Source organism: Acomys minous (genome assembly GCF_964271855.1).
Source record: "Acomys minous genome assembly, chromosome: 10".
Taxonomy (NCBI): Eukaryota; Metazoa; Chordata; class Mammalia; order Rodentia; family Muridae; genus Acomys; species Acomys minous.
Genome location: NC_140491.1, coordinates 97,871,338 through 97,889,163, shown reverse-complemented (window position 1 = coordinate 97,889,163; position 17,826 = coordinate 97,871,338). Strand labels below are relative to the sequence as shown.

General features: G+C 39.9%; 1 protein-coding gene and 1 long non-coding RNA gene across 2 annotated transcripts in view; both read right to left on the bottom strand.

The window, feature by feature from the left end:
• GCA (grancalcin) overlaps positions 1 to 15,098 on the bottom strand; it is a 32,043-nt gene extending 16,945 nt beyond the window's left edge. Inside the window, exons 1-2 of the mRNA XM_084799419.1 lie at positions 14,938 to 15,098; positions 6,793 to 6,966 (exon numbers count right to left, since the gene is read on the bottom strand). Of these exons, the coding sequence (XP_084655545.1) occupies positions 6,793 to 6,966; positions 14,938 to 14,964 (201 nt within the window). The 5' untranslated portion in view covers positions 14,965 to 15,098. The remainder of the gene's footprint in view (positions 1 to 6,792; positions 6,967 to 14,937) is intronic.
• Positions 15,099 to 17,181: 2,083 nt separating this feature from the next.
• LOC311606963 lies at positions 17,182 to 17,793 on the bottom strand. Its single transcript, XR_014782480.1, has 2 exons — positions 17,646 to 17,793; positions 17,182 to 17,444 (listed from the first exon to the last, which is right to left on the bottom strand). It is a non-coding gene; the product is annotated as an uncharacterized lncRNA (long non-coding RNA).
• Between the last annotated feature and the right edge of the window lie 33 nt (positions 17,794 to 17,826).

Below are 17,826 nucleotides of genomic sequence, written 5' to 3'. Positions count from 1 at the left end.
CCTCTTTGCAACAGTCACATATAACTTCAACCACGCCCACACAGTAGGGTTATTATTATTATTAAGTTCTATACTTCTAAACATAAAAGACAAACTTTGAAAAGTAGGGAGTTATTTTGTAGCAAAACCATTTGGGGAAAAAAAAAACCTAGAAGAAAAGTATTGGGAATTTAAGGTGAAGAACATAAAAAGTATGTCAGAGTCCTCCCTGTTCTGAGGGAGTGGGCGCTAGGAAACACGTCTCACTCGGTGACCTGAACTTGGCGGGCCACACACCACACTTGCTGCTTTATGTACAGTGGCCCCTGCTTTCTATACGCACTGCTTTGCATAGATACAATGTGGATCAAAAGGCGTTTATGGTTCATCATTAGAAACGTGTACCCTCGCCTATGGAAAGTTATTGCTTCCTTCACCCACTGGAAAAATTAAGATTCACGTATCTGCCTGTTAACTTCTTCAACATTTTTTGAGACTTCATTTGTTTTTATGTTTGTTTTGCTTTGAGATAGGGATCGTATTGTGTTGCCCAGGCTTGTCTCGGATTCCTAGGCACAGGTGGTCCCTCCTGCCCCAGCCTCCTGGGGCCACAGGCACCACGGTGCCCTGATGACCATTTGCAAACTCTGCATCCTATGAAGCTCTTGGAGAGACATAAGAAACGCCACTTACTTGCATAATCATCTCCTTCAAGTTACATTATTCTACCCAATTATCTTCTTAAAACCACGCAAATCTAGCCATGACAAATAAATTGGTCTGCAGTTTACTGTTTTACAAAAGCGAAGTCATCAGAAGGTTGAACGGGCTTTGTACGTGTAAGCGGAGTCAATGTGAAAGTGAGGCAAATGAGATCTGTGTGTGAGCACAAGGTCAGACCCTGTCTTAAAAGCTAAGGAAAAAATGAGCTTTGGCTCATCATAGTGTTCTTAATTTATTTAAAAAAAAAAAACCATTCGTTTATTTTGAGTCCTAGCTCTAAAGACATATTTAAGTTATGCATTCAAAACAAAAACATCTTTCATGGCTTTGCCCAGCCTGACCTTAAGTCATTTAACAAATACTGTAACAATTAAAGGTTACATCAGTAATTTACATTAGGGCATTTTCTGTGGCAACTATGAGGACTGATAACGAGAGAAAGGGTGTATTTAATGTCCTTCCTAGATACAATTGAGGTCTATGATGCTTCACTGTGTACTTGCTTTGTTTTCAAAGTGCATGAAGTGGGAATACACAACACACACAGAGACTTTTTTCTAACTCTAACTCAGACTTTAGTACATTTAGTACCGTAGAAGCAAACATGGTTGCATACGTCATTAGGATATGAGCTGTCATATGCCTCGAATCTAGGAAGACTGTGTACAAAGCCTCTGTTCTTAGAAAAGCAATGGGACTTGACAAGCACTCAAGTGAAGAACAGAATGTAAGATGCGGTCAGTATTCTATGAGATGCTACCCACTTCAGTACATCCTCCACTGCCACAAAATGATGGTGGGCTGGGTACATACAGACTGTAGCTAAAACCTTATCATCAGTCCAGCATTTGAATTTCCAGTGCACTGCTTTCTTTCATATTCTTGATCCTTTTCATCGTCAACTCTCTCCCAGAAACAGCCACAATTTACAAGTCACCACTGATAACCTGCTACAGATTTAGATAGAGTTTTCTATTTGGAATTCTACCCTACAGTCTGAATGCACCATGAACCATCCTGTTATACCCCATAGAAACAAATCTTACATCCCTCAACCCAATGTTAAACATAAGAATGGCATACAAAAAAAAAAAGTTGTGCTTGTGTAATATGCATATAAAGCCATGGGTTCACATGCCCCCTCCCTCCCTCCCTCCCTCCCTCCCTTCCTCCCTTTCCCCTCTCTCTCTCCCTACCACTGAATTAGAATATAAAATACCACTTTCACCATTGTCTTCCTTAGGGTTACTATTGCTGTGATGAAGCAACATGACCAGAGCAAGTTGAGGAGAAAGGGGTTTATTTGTTTCCACTTCGATTCACTGTTTGTTGAAGGAAGTCAGGACAAGAACTCAAACATGGCAGGAACCTGGAGGTAGAAGTTGATGCAGAGGCCATGGAGGGGTGCGTACTGGCTTGCTCAGCCTGCTTTCTTATAAAAGCCAAGATTACCATCCATGGGCTGTACCTTTCCCATATGATTCACTAATTAACTAAATGCCTTCCAGCCAGATCTTATGGAGGCATCTGAGGTACCTACCTTTCTAGCTATGTCAAGTTAACATAAAACCCTCTTTATATATCCTGAATTCAGGAATTAGGTTTTGAATTTCTTTTTTTATTAATTAAACATTTTTACATACACATTTATATTATTACACATTTATACAATAAACTACCTATAGCAAGAAGAGCCATGACACAATCAGGAATTATATAAATATTACATTCTTAGTGTTTTGGCTATTTGCATTTGACAGCCCTGAAGAAAACATCTTTCCTATCTTGGTGCTTCTAAAATTTTGAATGTAAATCAATCTCCATCACATCTTCTCATTATCAACTTAAAACATCTATCTAGATCTAAGTACATCTTAACTCCTAAACAACTAAGCTTCATTGTAAAACTAAGCTACCTGGTCTTCAACTCCATCAGAGACTTGAGAAGGAATAAATTTGATTACCTTAGTATGTCAGGAGTGGAAGTTAGTAGCTTTCCAAATGAAAAGATGACAGAGACAGTTTGCTACCTGAACAGTCACCCAAAACTCTGTATAACATTGGAGCATCATATGCAGCCTTCAGGCCCAATATATCTGACAGACATATTTGTGAGGCAGGAACTATTGAGGACTTGCTCACCCTGTCTTGGCAGAGTTTGGCTGTCAACTCTGCCTGCATCCAAGCTTGCCCTTTTTTAGACAGAATTCTATCTGTGGTAGAAAAAGGACATTTGGTTCAGTGGCTTCTTTGCCATAATTGAAGGCATCTCCATAAGGAGGTTCTTTGATGCTCATCAACCTCTTTGAGTTAGGCTGGGTTTTGCCAGGAGTTAACCTGTCTCATTGTCAGTGAATCTTTAAAATAATAAAAACATTCTTAAATGCTATATTCTGCATGTCTCTGAGGTTTTTGAAGACCTTATCTAACTATCCTACCTTATCTTTCTATAGAATCATATCTATCTGCCACACCCAATGCCCCATTTCCTCTAAGGGGGGTCAAGTAGGGTTTTGGTTGCTTTCTTGGGCCATAGAGGGTTATTATCAATAGGAGTTGGTTACAAGTTATTATTGGTCATATTTAGAGAGAAAACAAGACTCAGTGATGTCTTTCTTTTCCTTTATATTATAATCTTAGGTTTGTAGATGGGGCTGAGAAGAAAGAAGAGGAAATATTGAAATATATAGAGAGATAGAACAAAAAGTAGATTAGTGAATCTACTCCTCAACTTAATGCCTCAATTGTCACTCACAAGGTTATTTTTAATTCACTGGTATAGAATTTTATATATAGATGCAAAATAAGTTCAACTCTAGATAGAGTGGTATAGAATTCAAATGTAAGATTATTCTACAATACTCTAATAAGAGGTATTGTACCCAAATAACTCAATTATAATACAAGGTATACTTCCAATACTTTGAAAGTGCTATTGCAGGTTGTTTAGGGTAAACAAGTTATGCAAGTAATTGTTAGTTGATCAAATCATGGTCATGTCAATTACTAGTCTACTTTTATAATAGGTTTTGAGTTTCTTGCTCTCTTATTTCAAATGCTTACTTTTTTTCCTATTAGGGCCACATTTCTAAAACCATGTATGTAGTACTTTGCAACAACACAGTTGCAGTCAAGAATGGATCACATGGAAGGCAGAAGTCCAAAAGACTAAAATGGAGTTTTAAAGAATTCCTGTTATCTAGTATGTAGTGTGTTTGGGCTGAATATCAACCAGAAGTGCTTTGGTCCCCAGGCAGATGAAAATAGGAGGTGGGACCTATGGTAAGGTCCTTGGTCATTGTGGTATTCACTCAATGGTAACTGTGGGCATCTGGTCCCAGCATCTCTGCCCTTTCTGCTGCCTAATACTCTAGAACACAATCCTGTTGTCAAATAAAACACAACTGTGACTCTGAATTTTACATTCATTTATATACAAAAATACAGTATTATGATATGCTCCATACTGTAATACTTAGCCTCAATGGAATGGTCTATCAGAAAATTCTTGATTCATTTTGAAAAGGGCCAAAAAGAAGGAAAAAAAGGCAAAATAAAAATTTAGGAATTTGACTCCAGTGATATTTTGAAGAAATAGAAATCTTTTAATATTTTACATCTCATTTAGAGAGATGCGTTTCTCCATTCTCACATACCCATCTACAACATCCTCATCTCACACAGCATCCACAGCAAATGGCTGGACTGCTCTGGACTGAGGGTCTTGTGGCACATCACCATACAAAATAAGGTATGGAATTTCTTTATAGCAATCTGAAAGCAGGGAAAGACTGAGTTCCTATGATGTGCCTTACAGAAGAGAAATTCTAAAGTCTATTCCCTGACTAAGGAAAGGAAACACGGTGGAAACAAAGACATATTTATACAATATAGAGGTGATTATATATGCATGCATGTTTCCATATATAAAATATAATTGTGATCATATACGTATGTATATAGTTCCATGTTACACATGTGTATAAAATCATAATTGTAAACTTTCTAATTCTAAATATCATTCAATATTTCTTTCATACCAAATGCAGTCAAAAACCAATACAAATAAGCATAATACTAAATAGATTATCTCATCTCTATGACAGAATACTTGGACGAAGGTACTTAAAAACTAGAGGTTTCATTTTGATACCTCACAGTTTAAACGGACAGGGTCCGACATGGTGAGGAACACACAGTGACTTGGGCTGCATCCATGCCAGAGGAGGTTGTAGCGTGGCTCGGTACATCTTAGCAAGTCAAGAAGCAAAATGCTCTGGGCAGCAGACTGGCTCTGAGGCTGTCAAGCCCCACTCCTATAGCCCCACATCTTCATCCCAAGTCCACACAGCCTTCAAAACAGCGCTGTGAGCTGGCGACCAAGTGTACAAACACATGAGCCTGTGAGGGTGTTCTCATTCAAACCACAGAAGATGCATACATTTTTAAATTCACTTCATTTTTACAGGACAGTACTATAAAATTACTTAAAAAGACTAAATTGGGGGGGGGGGTGTATTAATAGTGAAAGTAAAGGCAAAGCCACCATGATCACGCATTGTCAGTAACAACTCATAGTGAAGTCAAAGACCTGAGCTGGCAGGCTCAAACTGTTCTGTTGGTCCTAATAAAGCTAGCCTGCAGTATTTATTCAAAGTATTAGAGGCTAAAATGCTAATAGCATATCACACCATTAAGATAAAATTTTGCTTTCATTTTTGTATTAAAACATAGTGAAGCTTCAATATAATCACTTTTATAATCTTTGTAGAAAATGTGCCATCAACTTAAACCACTTATTACTAAAAATGTTATAACTTCATCTGTGAGAACACATGCAATTTCTCAGTTTGAGTAAATCGCGACGTGATTCCTATCACATCACTTGACATTCTTAGGTTTTTACTGGGATATGTGCATTTACATTGAATGAAGTTGGTGCCAACATTGAAAATATTGTTCCTACGGTTATTAGCGTACAGTTCTAAAATGTCCTTGCATTCAATCAAATTGTAAGTATTCATCCTTTTCTTTCATAAGTTGCCCTAGTTTTGTATTTAAAAGTCATTTAGGGAGAGTATAATTAATGAAGTAATTTATTTTAAAATAACAATACAATTCAGCAGGCCTGGAGAGATGGGCCAATGGCGAGAGCTCTTCCTGCTTTTCCAGAGGACCAAAGTTTGATTTTCAGCACCCAGGCAAGTGGCTAACACCTATCTGTGACTCCTAACTCCAAGTGATCAGAAGCCTCTGGACTCCCTGGGCACCCTCATTCATGCTTATACATGCGTGCTCACACACACACACACACACACACACACACACACACACACACACACACACAGAATTAAAAAATTAATCTTTAAGAAAACACAATCGTAGGGAAGACAAGCAGTAAATACTCAATTTGTGATGTAATTATGTCATCTATTCCGCTGTCTGTGACTATAACCAAACACCCGAAACTGGCACATCTACAATCAAAACAAGTTTATTTGGGTTCACATTTTTGGAAACCAGAGAGGTCCTGGCTGTTTCTGGAGAGGGCCACATGCTTTCCTATATGGAGCAGATGAGTATAAAAGGCAAAGTAGTATCTGCAGAATGAAAAGTGTATGTCCAAGAAGAAAGAGGGGCCATGAGTGGCTTAGTTTCATCCTGCCAAGAGGACGAAACCCTAACTACCTGTTAAGGACTCCACTGCTGCTCAATACCATCACTTTGCAATTATACGTTAGCTGATGATCCCAATTAAGCTCGATGGGTCTCAAAATAATAACAACACCAACAATATGATGGTCATGCCTGAGCGAAGGGGACTTGTAGGGAAGATGGGAAGGTAATGGGAAGAGATTACAGAGCCTCTAACAATAAGAATGCACATTATAACCATGTGAAATTATCAAGAGCAAACACAATAGAATTTTTTAAAATGAAGCAGTCATGGCTACCTTCATCTTTGATCTTAAGAACAATATTATTCTATGTAAGTTTAAGACATAAACTTTATAGACATTTTAAATGATACACTAAGTGGATGGGTAAGCATTTATTCACTAGTGTTTGGTAAAAGAATTATCACCTCACCTGTCCAGCCACAGCTGTGAAGTAAGTCCACATGGAGTCATCGGCCGGGGAGTAGCTGTCAGAGTAGGCCAGGTATCCAGGGTAGCCACCAGAGAACATATTGGGACCTGCCCCTGGCATTGGCTGGCCCATTTGCATCTGCATCCCTGGAATCTGACCACTGAAGTTTCCAAACTGTTGAGCAAAAAGAAGAGGTCGGTAATAAAAAAAAAAACAAGCTGCAAAATTTGGCTTAAAAGAAAGTATTTACTAGAAATCACCTGAATACTAAAAAAAAAAAAAAAAAACAGTGACCAAATCTCCCAAATATATCCAGCACTAAAGCTTTATCTACAAGATGCTGAAAGCTCTGTATCTAAACGCACTGCGCCAATATGGTACTCAACAGTAAAAGAAGTATAAAAGAGAAGTTTCAAGCCTCTAATTGTGGGAAAGTATGTAAGGGAGAGGGGGTTGGGCATGTGAGTGTAAGTACCCACAGAAGCCAGAAGGGTTTTGATACCCTGGAGCTCAAGTTACAAGTTGTGAGCTACCTGATGAAGGTGGTGGGAACTGGACTTGGGTTCGACGTGAGCAGTTTCTAACCACTGGGCATTCTCTCTCGTGTCTAGCCTCTAAGAACCTTTCAAACAGTGCTTCTCAACCTTCCTAATGCTGCAAACCTTTAATACAGTTCCTCATGCTGTGGTGACCTCAAATCAGAAAGTTATTTTCTTTGCAACTTCACAACTGTAATTTTGCTACTGATATGAATTGCAGGGTAAATATCTGTGTTTTCCAATGGTGCCAGACCACCCCCATGAAAGGGTCATTTGACCACAAAGAGGTCATGACCCACAGGTTGTCACTGCTTTAGAAGAACAATGTGTGACTTTAAGCAAAACTAAAACAAACATAAACAGAAAGTAAAACCCAGGGTTTCCCCTATAGCAAACTAAGAAGTATGTTTCCAGTCATGTGCTTAGCTTAAATTCTGGTAAATACAGTGAGACTATGGCCTAAGCCTGGGGACTCACAGAGCTGAAGTACCCACCACTCCAAGAGATGTATTTTTTTTTCCTAAAGAAGTATAGTGACCAGAAGAAAATAACACAATGATTCCAATCAAAGTCCTCTTCCAAACCAGAGCGAAAACCTCCAATACTACTGATGGTGGACAGCTAAGGATCACTGGGTCGTTTGTACAGCCTGACAAATCTTAAGTGCTTGCCATCTTTTCTGCTGACTTTCACCTGTTTGTGAGATACAAGAGTAGTCAGTCGCTTCTGCCTTTGAGGATCTGAAGCTTCAAGAATTCCAGAACAGGCCAGATGCTCACCATCCGAGCACTGATGACTTATCTCTTGTTATGGCTACATTCTGTCCCTTTTTACTTGAAACACAGTTGAATACTTACGCCAGTCATGGTGGCGCACACCTTTAGTCCCAGCACTCGGGAGCCAGAGGCAGGAGGATCGCTGTGAGTTCAAGGCCAGCCTGGTCTCTAAAGTGAGTCCTAGGACAGCCAAGGCCACACAGAGAAACCGTCTCGGAAAAACCTAAAAAAAATAAAAACAAAAACAAAAAACAAAAAAACAGTCAAATACTTAGAAAAGCATTTCACCTGGCATTTTTATGAGTCCAGAGAAGGAAGAAGCATTAAGGCTGTTCATTATTCAATTTTGAACAAAAACTGCTTTGCCCTGTATCTTTGCAGCAGGAGCAAAGATAGCCAGAGGGCAGAAAGAGAAAGGAATTACAGGAATGGGGGAGAAACAGACACATGACTTAGGAACCTGCTGGAAGCTTGTTCAGGTGCCTCTGGGCTGTGGGAAAGTATAAGGCTCCAAGGAAGTACTGTAGGAGATGCAGTCAGGAAGCAGGTCACGACTCACTGAGCCCCAGCACCACTTAACAGTCTGAATGAGTTGTCAGAATTGACCATAGTGCTATCAGATCCAACACCCAACAGATGGCTGTGAATCCAAGATGATTTGCCTCCTGTGCCAACACTTCTTTTTTTTTTAAGATTTACAAAATTTATTTTTATTTTATGTGTATGAGTGTTTGGTTTGGTTTGATTTTTTGTTTGTTTGTTTGTTTTCTTTCTTTTTTTTTTTTTTTAAACAGGGTTTCTCTGTATAATAGCTCTGGCTGTCTTGGAACTGGCTCTGTAGACCAGGCTGGCCTTGAACTCATAGAGATCCGCTTGAGTGCTGGGATTAAAAGTGTGTGCTACCACCGCCTGGCTTATGTGTATGAGGTTTTTTGCATGCATGTATGCTGGTACTACATGTACAGTACTTGAAGAGGTCAAAAGAAAGTTTTAGATCCTCTGGCACTGGAGTTATCAACGACTGTGATTGTGAGCTGCTTTGTGGGTGCTGGGAATCAAACCTTGATCCTCTGGAAGAGCAGGCAATGTTCTTAACCACTGACTCATCTCTCCAGCTCTGCCTATATTTTTTCTTTTTTGGGTGGGGGGGTGCTACATAGGATTTTTTTCTCTTCATCTTTGAATCTGGATTTCTGGCAAACAAAAAACAAATCAGACATGTGCATTGTCTGAGCTTGAGTCTCCATGTGTGATAGTTTAGGCAAAGAAAAAGACTACAGAGAAAGAAACCCCAAGTACAATCCACCAAGGAAAGAGATAAAGAGTCAAAAGCCTCTAGAGGTTTGGGCGGGGGAGAAAGAAAAAAGAACCTAAAACCAAGGGAAAGATGCCAGAGAAAAGGAAGATTTCAATGCTGCCCAACCGGTGGTTTTTTCAGTCGGCAATACTATCAAATGGCCAAATCCAACACATGGAGCTAGGGGGGGAAAAAAAAGTCCAGCCATTAAGTCCAGCTTAACAAATGCCGGGAGGAAACTCAGTGTGCTTGGACTTACCCAAGAGATCTATACAAATGCTGCCACCATGAATCAAAGAGCTGATTCAATGAACAGAGCTTTACTTCCACAGTAACAAACTGCAGGCTCTCCCAGCAGGCACGAGCTGCCTACTCCGTCTCCTAAGAGGGGTTCTCAGTGGAACCTCACTGACCAGTCTGCCTGATTCTTGGAAACTTGAAGAAGCTGCGGGTGCTTGATGTACAACATAATAAACTGACTCAATGGTGGACGGGCTAGATTTTCCCACCACTCCACCAACTCAGGAAAAGGACATCAAAAACCTGCCTAAACTCAGCAGCGACTCAGCACTGCAGAGAACAAAATCCTAACCCAACAGTGCAAACTGGCAGGTCATGTAATCTCCTCATGCTGGAAGTCACTCACAGTCAACTCGAACACGTTCCAAAGGAGACTGGAAACTGCACCCAAATAACCAAGCTTGAGTTGGGGCACAAGTCAAGACCTCCCACATACCACAGAAAAATCTGTCCAGTTTAAGCCATCTTGGCCTGAGATACAACAGACTGTCAGAAAAACCCAGATCATTAGCAAAATGCTGTAAAGCTAAGGAATTAAACTTTAAAAACAGTAACATTTCTATCCTATGCGAGAGTCTTTTATCCGGGCTTGGGAAATAAATAGCTGGACCTTCGCTAGAAATCACTTCCCGTTATATGCAGTGGGTCCATCTCAGTTTCCCACAATTTATTCCCTCAACAGAAGGCACAATCGAATCAACGAGATCTCATTTTGGAAATGAGATAAAGCGTCAACTAACTAAGCTGAATATGAAGAACAATCACTTAGCATCCCTTCTTTTGGAGTTTGGAACTTGGACCAGTATATTAGAACTGAGTGTGAGCACCAACCAGCTCACCAAGTTCCCAGGGGATGGTGTCTGGGCTTGTTTCTCTTGAGGCTCTAATACTATCAGACAGTCTTCCAAAGATGCTTCGCCACAGTCTTGGAAGCCTCAAGACATGAAGAGAACTGGATCCAGAAGAGAGAACTTGGAATCCTGGCGCAATGAAATTGCTTAAGGATTTACAGAAACTGTTTTTGACAAGCAACCAGTCGACCACCCTTCCCTGTGGTACTGGTCTCTCTCTTACCACTCTCCCACATGAGAGGGCCTGCTACTCATCTTCCTGAAGAAACCAGGATGCTGGAGAATGTTGAAACCGGGATGCTGGAGGATGTTGAACTGTGTTTGGATGACAACCCCAACCTGAACAGCCTACTCTTTGAGCTGGCTCTCTGCACCAAGCTTTCAGTCATAAGGGCCACATATGGTCCTCTCAGTCACATTCCACCTGAGACTGTTACTGGAGGGCCTTCCTTCATTACGCAGGTCCATATCGGGTTATGACCTGATGCAAACTGCTGGTCCTACACACTGCTCAAAAACAGGCTGTGATTCATGTTTCATACCTACATACATCTTTATCTATTTATGTATATTTATATGTGGCAGATTTATAAAGACCGAACTAGTTGTTTCTGCTAATAGAGGAATGATAACCGTTTATATATTCTTTTTTTTTTTTTTTTTTTTTTTGGTTTTTCGAGACAGGGTTTCTCTGTGAAGCCTTGACTGTCCTGGACTCACTTTGTAGACCAGGCTGGCCTTGAACTCACAGCGATCCGCCTGCCTCTGCCTCCCGAGTGCTGAAATTAAAGGCAAATGGCTTATATAAGTTTTCTTTGCTAAATTTTGATGGATGGTTTTCTGCTCTGTAATTTGATATGCCAGTCTGTTTAAAATGTTGGAAGCAAATTCTGAAGTTATTAAAGTTAAGGGACAAAACAGTACAGTTAGTTATGTTTCTTTTAGGAAAACCAGCCAACATTTTTCTTGCAACCATTCACATACAATTCCCCTCATCAATAGTCAGGTCTTTATAATGGAATGGGCCCTGAAGGTGGAATCTTTCCTTAACCCATTTTGAAATCTGAAATTTAAATTTTACATATTGTTTACAGTTGGAGTAAATCCCTGGACTTTTTTCTTGTTTTGATTTGCTGTTTAGTCAGTCAGATCGGAGTCTAAATCTTCTCTTAAATATTTTGCAGCAGCTAGTTTAAATATTAAGAGATGCTTATTTGTTGTAACAACTGGCAAACTGAAAATAATACACTCAAAAATGGAAATTTCCATTAACTTTATTTATCAGAGTAATTGTAAAACAAAATGTCTGAAGTGAATCTTCGGGTTGGAGGCATTGAGACCGTTCCTAGTATAAATATGGCTTCTTAAATTTGAGGGAGTGGAAACTTGTAATTAAGAGGGCATTTTTCCCCCTTCCTGGAAGTTACAGATCCACAAAATTTAACTTGGAAAAGATGGCAAATAAATTACACCTGAACACACTCTATGCCTGTATCTGTGTGTGTGTGTGTGTGTGTGTGTGTGTGTGTGTGTGTGTGTCTGTGTCTGTGTGTGTCGATGTTATCATAAACCATGATAGGAAACTTTAATGACTTCTCCCTATCCTGGTACAATGAGTCTTTCTCTAAAGACTGCTGTGCCGTGTATCTCAAGGTTATTTAACCATGTTCTATGCTGTTAGATATTAGCCCTCCCTGAGCATCTTCTGTTCTACAGCATGTGTGTCTAAGCAGTATCTTTCACACTGTGCTGTATAGCTGCTGAACTAGATGCAGTTTTCCCCCCTTTGTGGTGTGCCAGTCTCAAACAACCTAGTTCAGTACCATTACTTTTAGTACCGTCTTTGTTGGTAGGAGGCTATACACTTAGGAAAAGCAGCGCACTACACAGATGCCACTGGTAATTCCACGGATATTACGTGAGATGTGCACATACTCTTTGTACTATTTTACTTTTATTTCAGATTTTAAGGCTAGCGAAACTGTAAATGTCTGCCCCTGATGTGGTACCTTATTTTAGGTACTATTGGTTTAAGTCACTTTAATTATTGAGGAGACCCACAAGCAACTACATCCTAGATACCATCCTGAAGTACACTTCTTATATGATGAATAATTACTATAATTACATTAAGTCTGCCTGTTTTTTGTTTTGTTCTGTACCCCTGCCCTATTTTGTTGGGCACTGTGTTTTAAACAGTTTTTAAATATCTGAAACCATAATGTCAAGATAACATTTTGGACATTAGCTTTTCCTGGCACTCAATCTCAGGACTGCGTTTGAGGTAAAATCTGTTTATCATTGACAAATTTGTAAAACTCAACTAAGAAACGAAAGGCAGGCAAAGATAGAAAATACTATAGTGCTTGGATGTGTTATACCACTATTGCAGAAGTTCTCTAGAATTTTACCAAGTAATATACTTTCTTCTGCAGTTTTTATCAATTAAAAATATTGTTTATAAAACAAATTTGTTCATTATAGTCATACATAGAGAGTATGTATATGTGTGCTTTTAAAATAAATTTCATTATCCAAATGTCCCTATGTATTAAGATTATAGAACTTAAACTTTAGAGGTAGTTGCCTAGGATCTTTTCTTGAAAAAACATAGTTTCTCAAAATAAAAATATATAAAAATTTTAACAATTTGGATCCTTTACATTTCTGTGTATATAATGCTTAAAATTTATTAAATATAGATGTTCCCCTCATACTTATAATCTAATATGCATGTGATTATTTTGTTTTCTTTCCTACAACCAAAATGAGAAATAAAATTCCTTTAGGTCAAGTTATAATTTTTTTTGTAACAGAAATAATGAAATATAAAATTATACAATGAGGATCCCCGGCCCCTCTTTGGACTTTCTGAGGACAAGATTTTTTTTTACTGTGTCTTAAAATAGCCTAGAACCCATTGCAGTGACAGGCCGGTCTGAAACTCTCACCAATTCTGCCTTGGCCTCCTAAATGCTAGGATGACATAGTGAGCTACCATGCCCAACTAGTTCTAGCAGGGTTTGATTCTTTGTTTACTAATTTATACAAGGTCTCTTGTGGCTCAGACTAAGCCTCAAGCCGAGGATGACCTTGAACTCCTGCTACTCCTGCCTCTACCTCTCAAGTGCTGGGATTTCAGGCCAGGCTACCAGTCCAGTTCATGTGGTTCGGATGCTCCAACCCAAGGCCGTTAGTATGCTAGGCAAACACTGCCTCCACCGACTGAGCTACACCCTAAGCTATATTTGATAAGTAATCATTAAACAAACAAAGATTTATTGCAAATGCATCTCATGAATGTGTGCTTTATTAGATAGAGGTGTACTACCCAACAGAAACATTTTCTTATTTTGTTAAATATAACAAGTATTAAGGTGTGGACTGATAACGTTACCTTAAGGACACTCTCAGTACATTTAAATGACTAATGGGGAACATATATATATACTGGAAAGTGTATGATGTTAGCTGGAATTCAAGCAAGTAAGTGCGAGCAAACCAGTTTTAATAGTGTGTGTGTGTGTGTGTGTGTGTGTGTGTGTGTGTGTGTGTGTGTGTGTATTGAAGCTAGGGCCTGAACTAAAAAATACTTCTAAAAAACGACCACCACTTACTCCCTTCCAAGGGTAGGAATTATTTATCTGAGGACTATAATCACATACCAATTTCAACTCCTATACTATGACAAAACATTAATTTCTCTTTTTAGGGAAAAACAAATGGCAACAGGCATGGAAAATATACCATCTCCTGTGGGCAGTGCAGTGACCACTGCACAGCCCCACCTGATAGCCGGCCTCACTGATGGGAGGAGTGAAAGTCTGGCTTCTTTCGAAAGAGGAAGGGTCTACCCCTACGCAGCAATAACTACTTGCAACTCTCAGAGGTGCTGAGGATATTGTTACATAAGAAAAATAACCCGTCCCCTTCCAAAAGCAAAGTCTAGAAAATCAGATTGCGCTTGGTGGTACATAAAAGTTTAGGAGGCACTGAAAGTCCATCTCAGAGTATTCTTGAGCAACTTAAAAGAAAGTGGTTATAAAAATCAAAACTCAACTCAGGATGAGAATCACTAGAAAAACTGCTTGGGTTGGGGAGAAATCACAAAAGGTTAACTGGAACAAGACGTGGTACTTTGTTCCCTCCATTCTGAAAACAAAATTTATGAAACACAAACACTTCACAAAACCGGCTGCACCAGGACGCTTCTTGATGCTCGCGGTTCTCCCCTGGGCGCAGGCCCCGCCCAGCTCCAGCTTCCAGCACCTAGCAGAGTCCGGGCGTCGCCTGGTACCAAACCCAGGGCACTGCCAAGACCGGAGAGTGAACTCCGCACGGTGACCCGACCTCCAGGGTCACCACGGCTCGCGAGCACTTACCGCTCCTCCGTATCCCGGGTAAGCCATGGCCAGGCGATCAAAAGTCACGAGTCACCAGTAAGCCAACGTCAGCACAGAGGAAGGGACAGGTGTGCGACAGGTGCGGGTCTGAACGCACTGCAGCTCACCTCCGCTCTCGGGGAGCCAGCTCCGCCCGGAGTCCCGCCCCTACCGGAGGTAAGCCCCGCCCATCTCGGCTGTGATTGGCTGCAGCCTGTCTCATGGATTCCAGTTCCTCTCTCTTACTGGTTCTTTCAAGTTCTTTCCAGAAGCCTCCAACACGGTCATTTCCCCACCCTCTGTGGAAAGCTGCTCCAGGCCATCAAAGCTTAGAGTTTGTTTTCTCCTCAGAAACCCCAAGGCGATCTGTCAAAGACTTCCGTACATACTTTTGACCAGTTAGTTCCAACTCTGCAGTTACTCACGGTTCTATATACAGTGGATAAGACTACTTTTCTCTGAAACTCATGAATTTTGTGTCTCCAAGTCTAAAATTCAGAAGAACAAGGCAGCTTTAGAATTAGCTTACAAAGGCTGAGGCAAGTGGATCACTGTGAGTTCAAGGCCAGCCTGATTACAAAGTGAGTCCAGCACAGCCAAGGCTACACAGAGAAATCCTGTCTTGAAAAACAAACAAACAAACAAAACTTAGCTTACAAACAGAAAGACAGAGTTGATACCATTTTGATGTATTTCTGAAAAAGAAAAGATCTAACATTAAAAACAAAACTGGGCCGTCAAAAAAAATGTTAAGTATTAACAGAGGAAACCAGCCTTGCGGCGCTGAGTAATTTAACAATCGCTCTGCTGTACGACAGCGGAAGAACATTCTGGACCTTGTGAAACAATTTTATCAGAAGAGGCAGAAAGAAGCAAGTTGCTAATATCCACCCTACTGTTGAGAAAGAGCCAGTTTCTGCGTCAGTAGCTACTTATTGTAACTAGTATTGGGATAGATTGAAAGCGATGTAGAATAAAAACCTGCCTGATAAAAATGAATGAATGAGTGTGACTCAGTAGGCACCAAGCGATAAACTATTAGCAGAAGAGGTCCATGCCAATTGATCCTAATTGACAAATTGCATCTTCAACGTGCTTAAGAGCTACAGTGCTAATCCAAATTTAAGATGAGAATTCTTCTATACCTTTTTTTTTTTTTAAGTCAAATCAGTTTCACTCCTGCATTGCCTTTCTTTAATGCTGAGACTCAAATTTCCCTAGATCTGTTGCATGGCTACATGACTACATTCAATGACACTATTTCCCCTCCAGGACAAAATTTGGAGTCCTTTGCTAACAGCTCTTTTAAAGAGACTAAACTTACCTAAATATGGATTTCCTCCAGTTTGATAGCAAATCCACTGTTTACGTAACTGGGTGCTCTCAGGGACACTCCCACTGGTCCGAGGGAGCTTAGCCCAGGCTGCTATTGTACTTTCAGTAATGAAGTCCTTTGTTTCTGACCCAGGAATCCCATGCCTCTGCCAACTTGTATGAAAACTGGCAAGCTTGTTGTTAGCTTGCAAGTAGGACAAAATACCAAATACTGACAATGTATCTTCCTTAGAGAAAAGCCAGTGGCGGTAGATTCAGAAAGGATTTTTAACTCCACATCCCACGGCACGCTTTCTAAACACAAGATTTAAACTACAAATTTTCCAGTACTATAAACTGTTGTGAAAAATTCACATTAGTCCATGAGTTTTTTTTAAATAATAATAATAACTTGTCTCCATGATTGAGTTAGCATTATACAGGCAACACTGTTTTATGAAGACTATATGTGTGTGCGTGTGTGTATTCCATATTATTTGCTAGCTTTACTAAATATGCATATGTGTGTATGAATGTGTGTGCTTTAAATCATATGCTTTTCTTTTCATAAGTTGTTCATTATTCTGCGAGGTGGCATTCAGTATAGATTGAGCACCAAATAACAGACATTGTAAGTTGTAGAGTGTAAGTCTTCAATACAGGACTATGTCAGGCATGTACTGTCATTTTCCCACTCTACTGGAGTGAAAAGTAAATTAGCTTGTAATTTCACCAGACCACTGCTGCACAGTTGGTTTCAGAGTTCAGATGGTTTGGCTCTCTATGGACTAGGTTTGTCCTATGGCCTCCACTTGCACAATCCCTGCCCTGCCACTAACACACATACACACACACACACACACACACACACACATACACACACACACAGAAAAACACACACAGAAAAACATACACATCAGGATTCACTGGTCATTTTGAATTCCCCATTTAATTCCCCCACTGTCCCCCACTTCAGTCCCCCACTGAAGGCTGAGGAAGGTGTGGTTTATTTTAGATAGTGCCAAACCAACACTCATTAGTAAAATTATTATGTCTGAACATCTGTGAGAACAAGAATATACTATGTCGAGTGTATAGTTGAGTTTAGATGGAGTGGAGTGACAGCTTAGCCGGTGACATTAAGGGGACAGACTCTTGATGGACTGTGTCATTCTCCTCTTCAAATATAGAATCTATGAGAAAAGGCAGAAAAGTTTATTTTTAAACATAGAGGACTACTTTAGAAGGGTCCTAAAATGAAAAAGGAGTTGTTAATTCATATAATGGAAATGAAAATGATCTACAAAATTAGTGAGTTTTTAACATCATTGTCCATAAAAATAAGGAATAAGAAAGATAGCACGGTGACCTAGAACTTTGAAAGTGTAACCTACCATATATGGAAAGTAACTTTGAAAACCTTTAAGTCTTTGTAGCATTTGAGAGATTACTCACATAGCAGCTCTGTCAGCCCAGGCTTCTGTGGAAATAATTTTCCCATTGTTGTGGACACTGGAATTTTCAGATCAGAATGCTCTAGGGACAATGGGCTGTAATCAAGTGATCCTGGAGTTG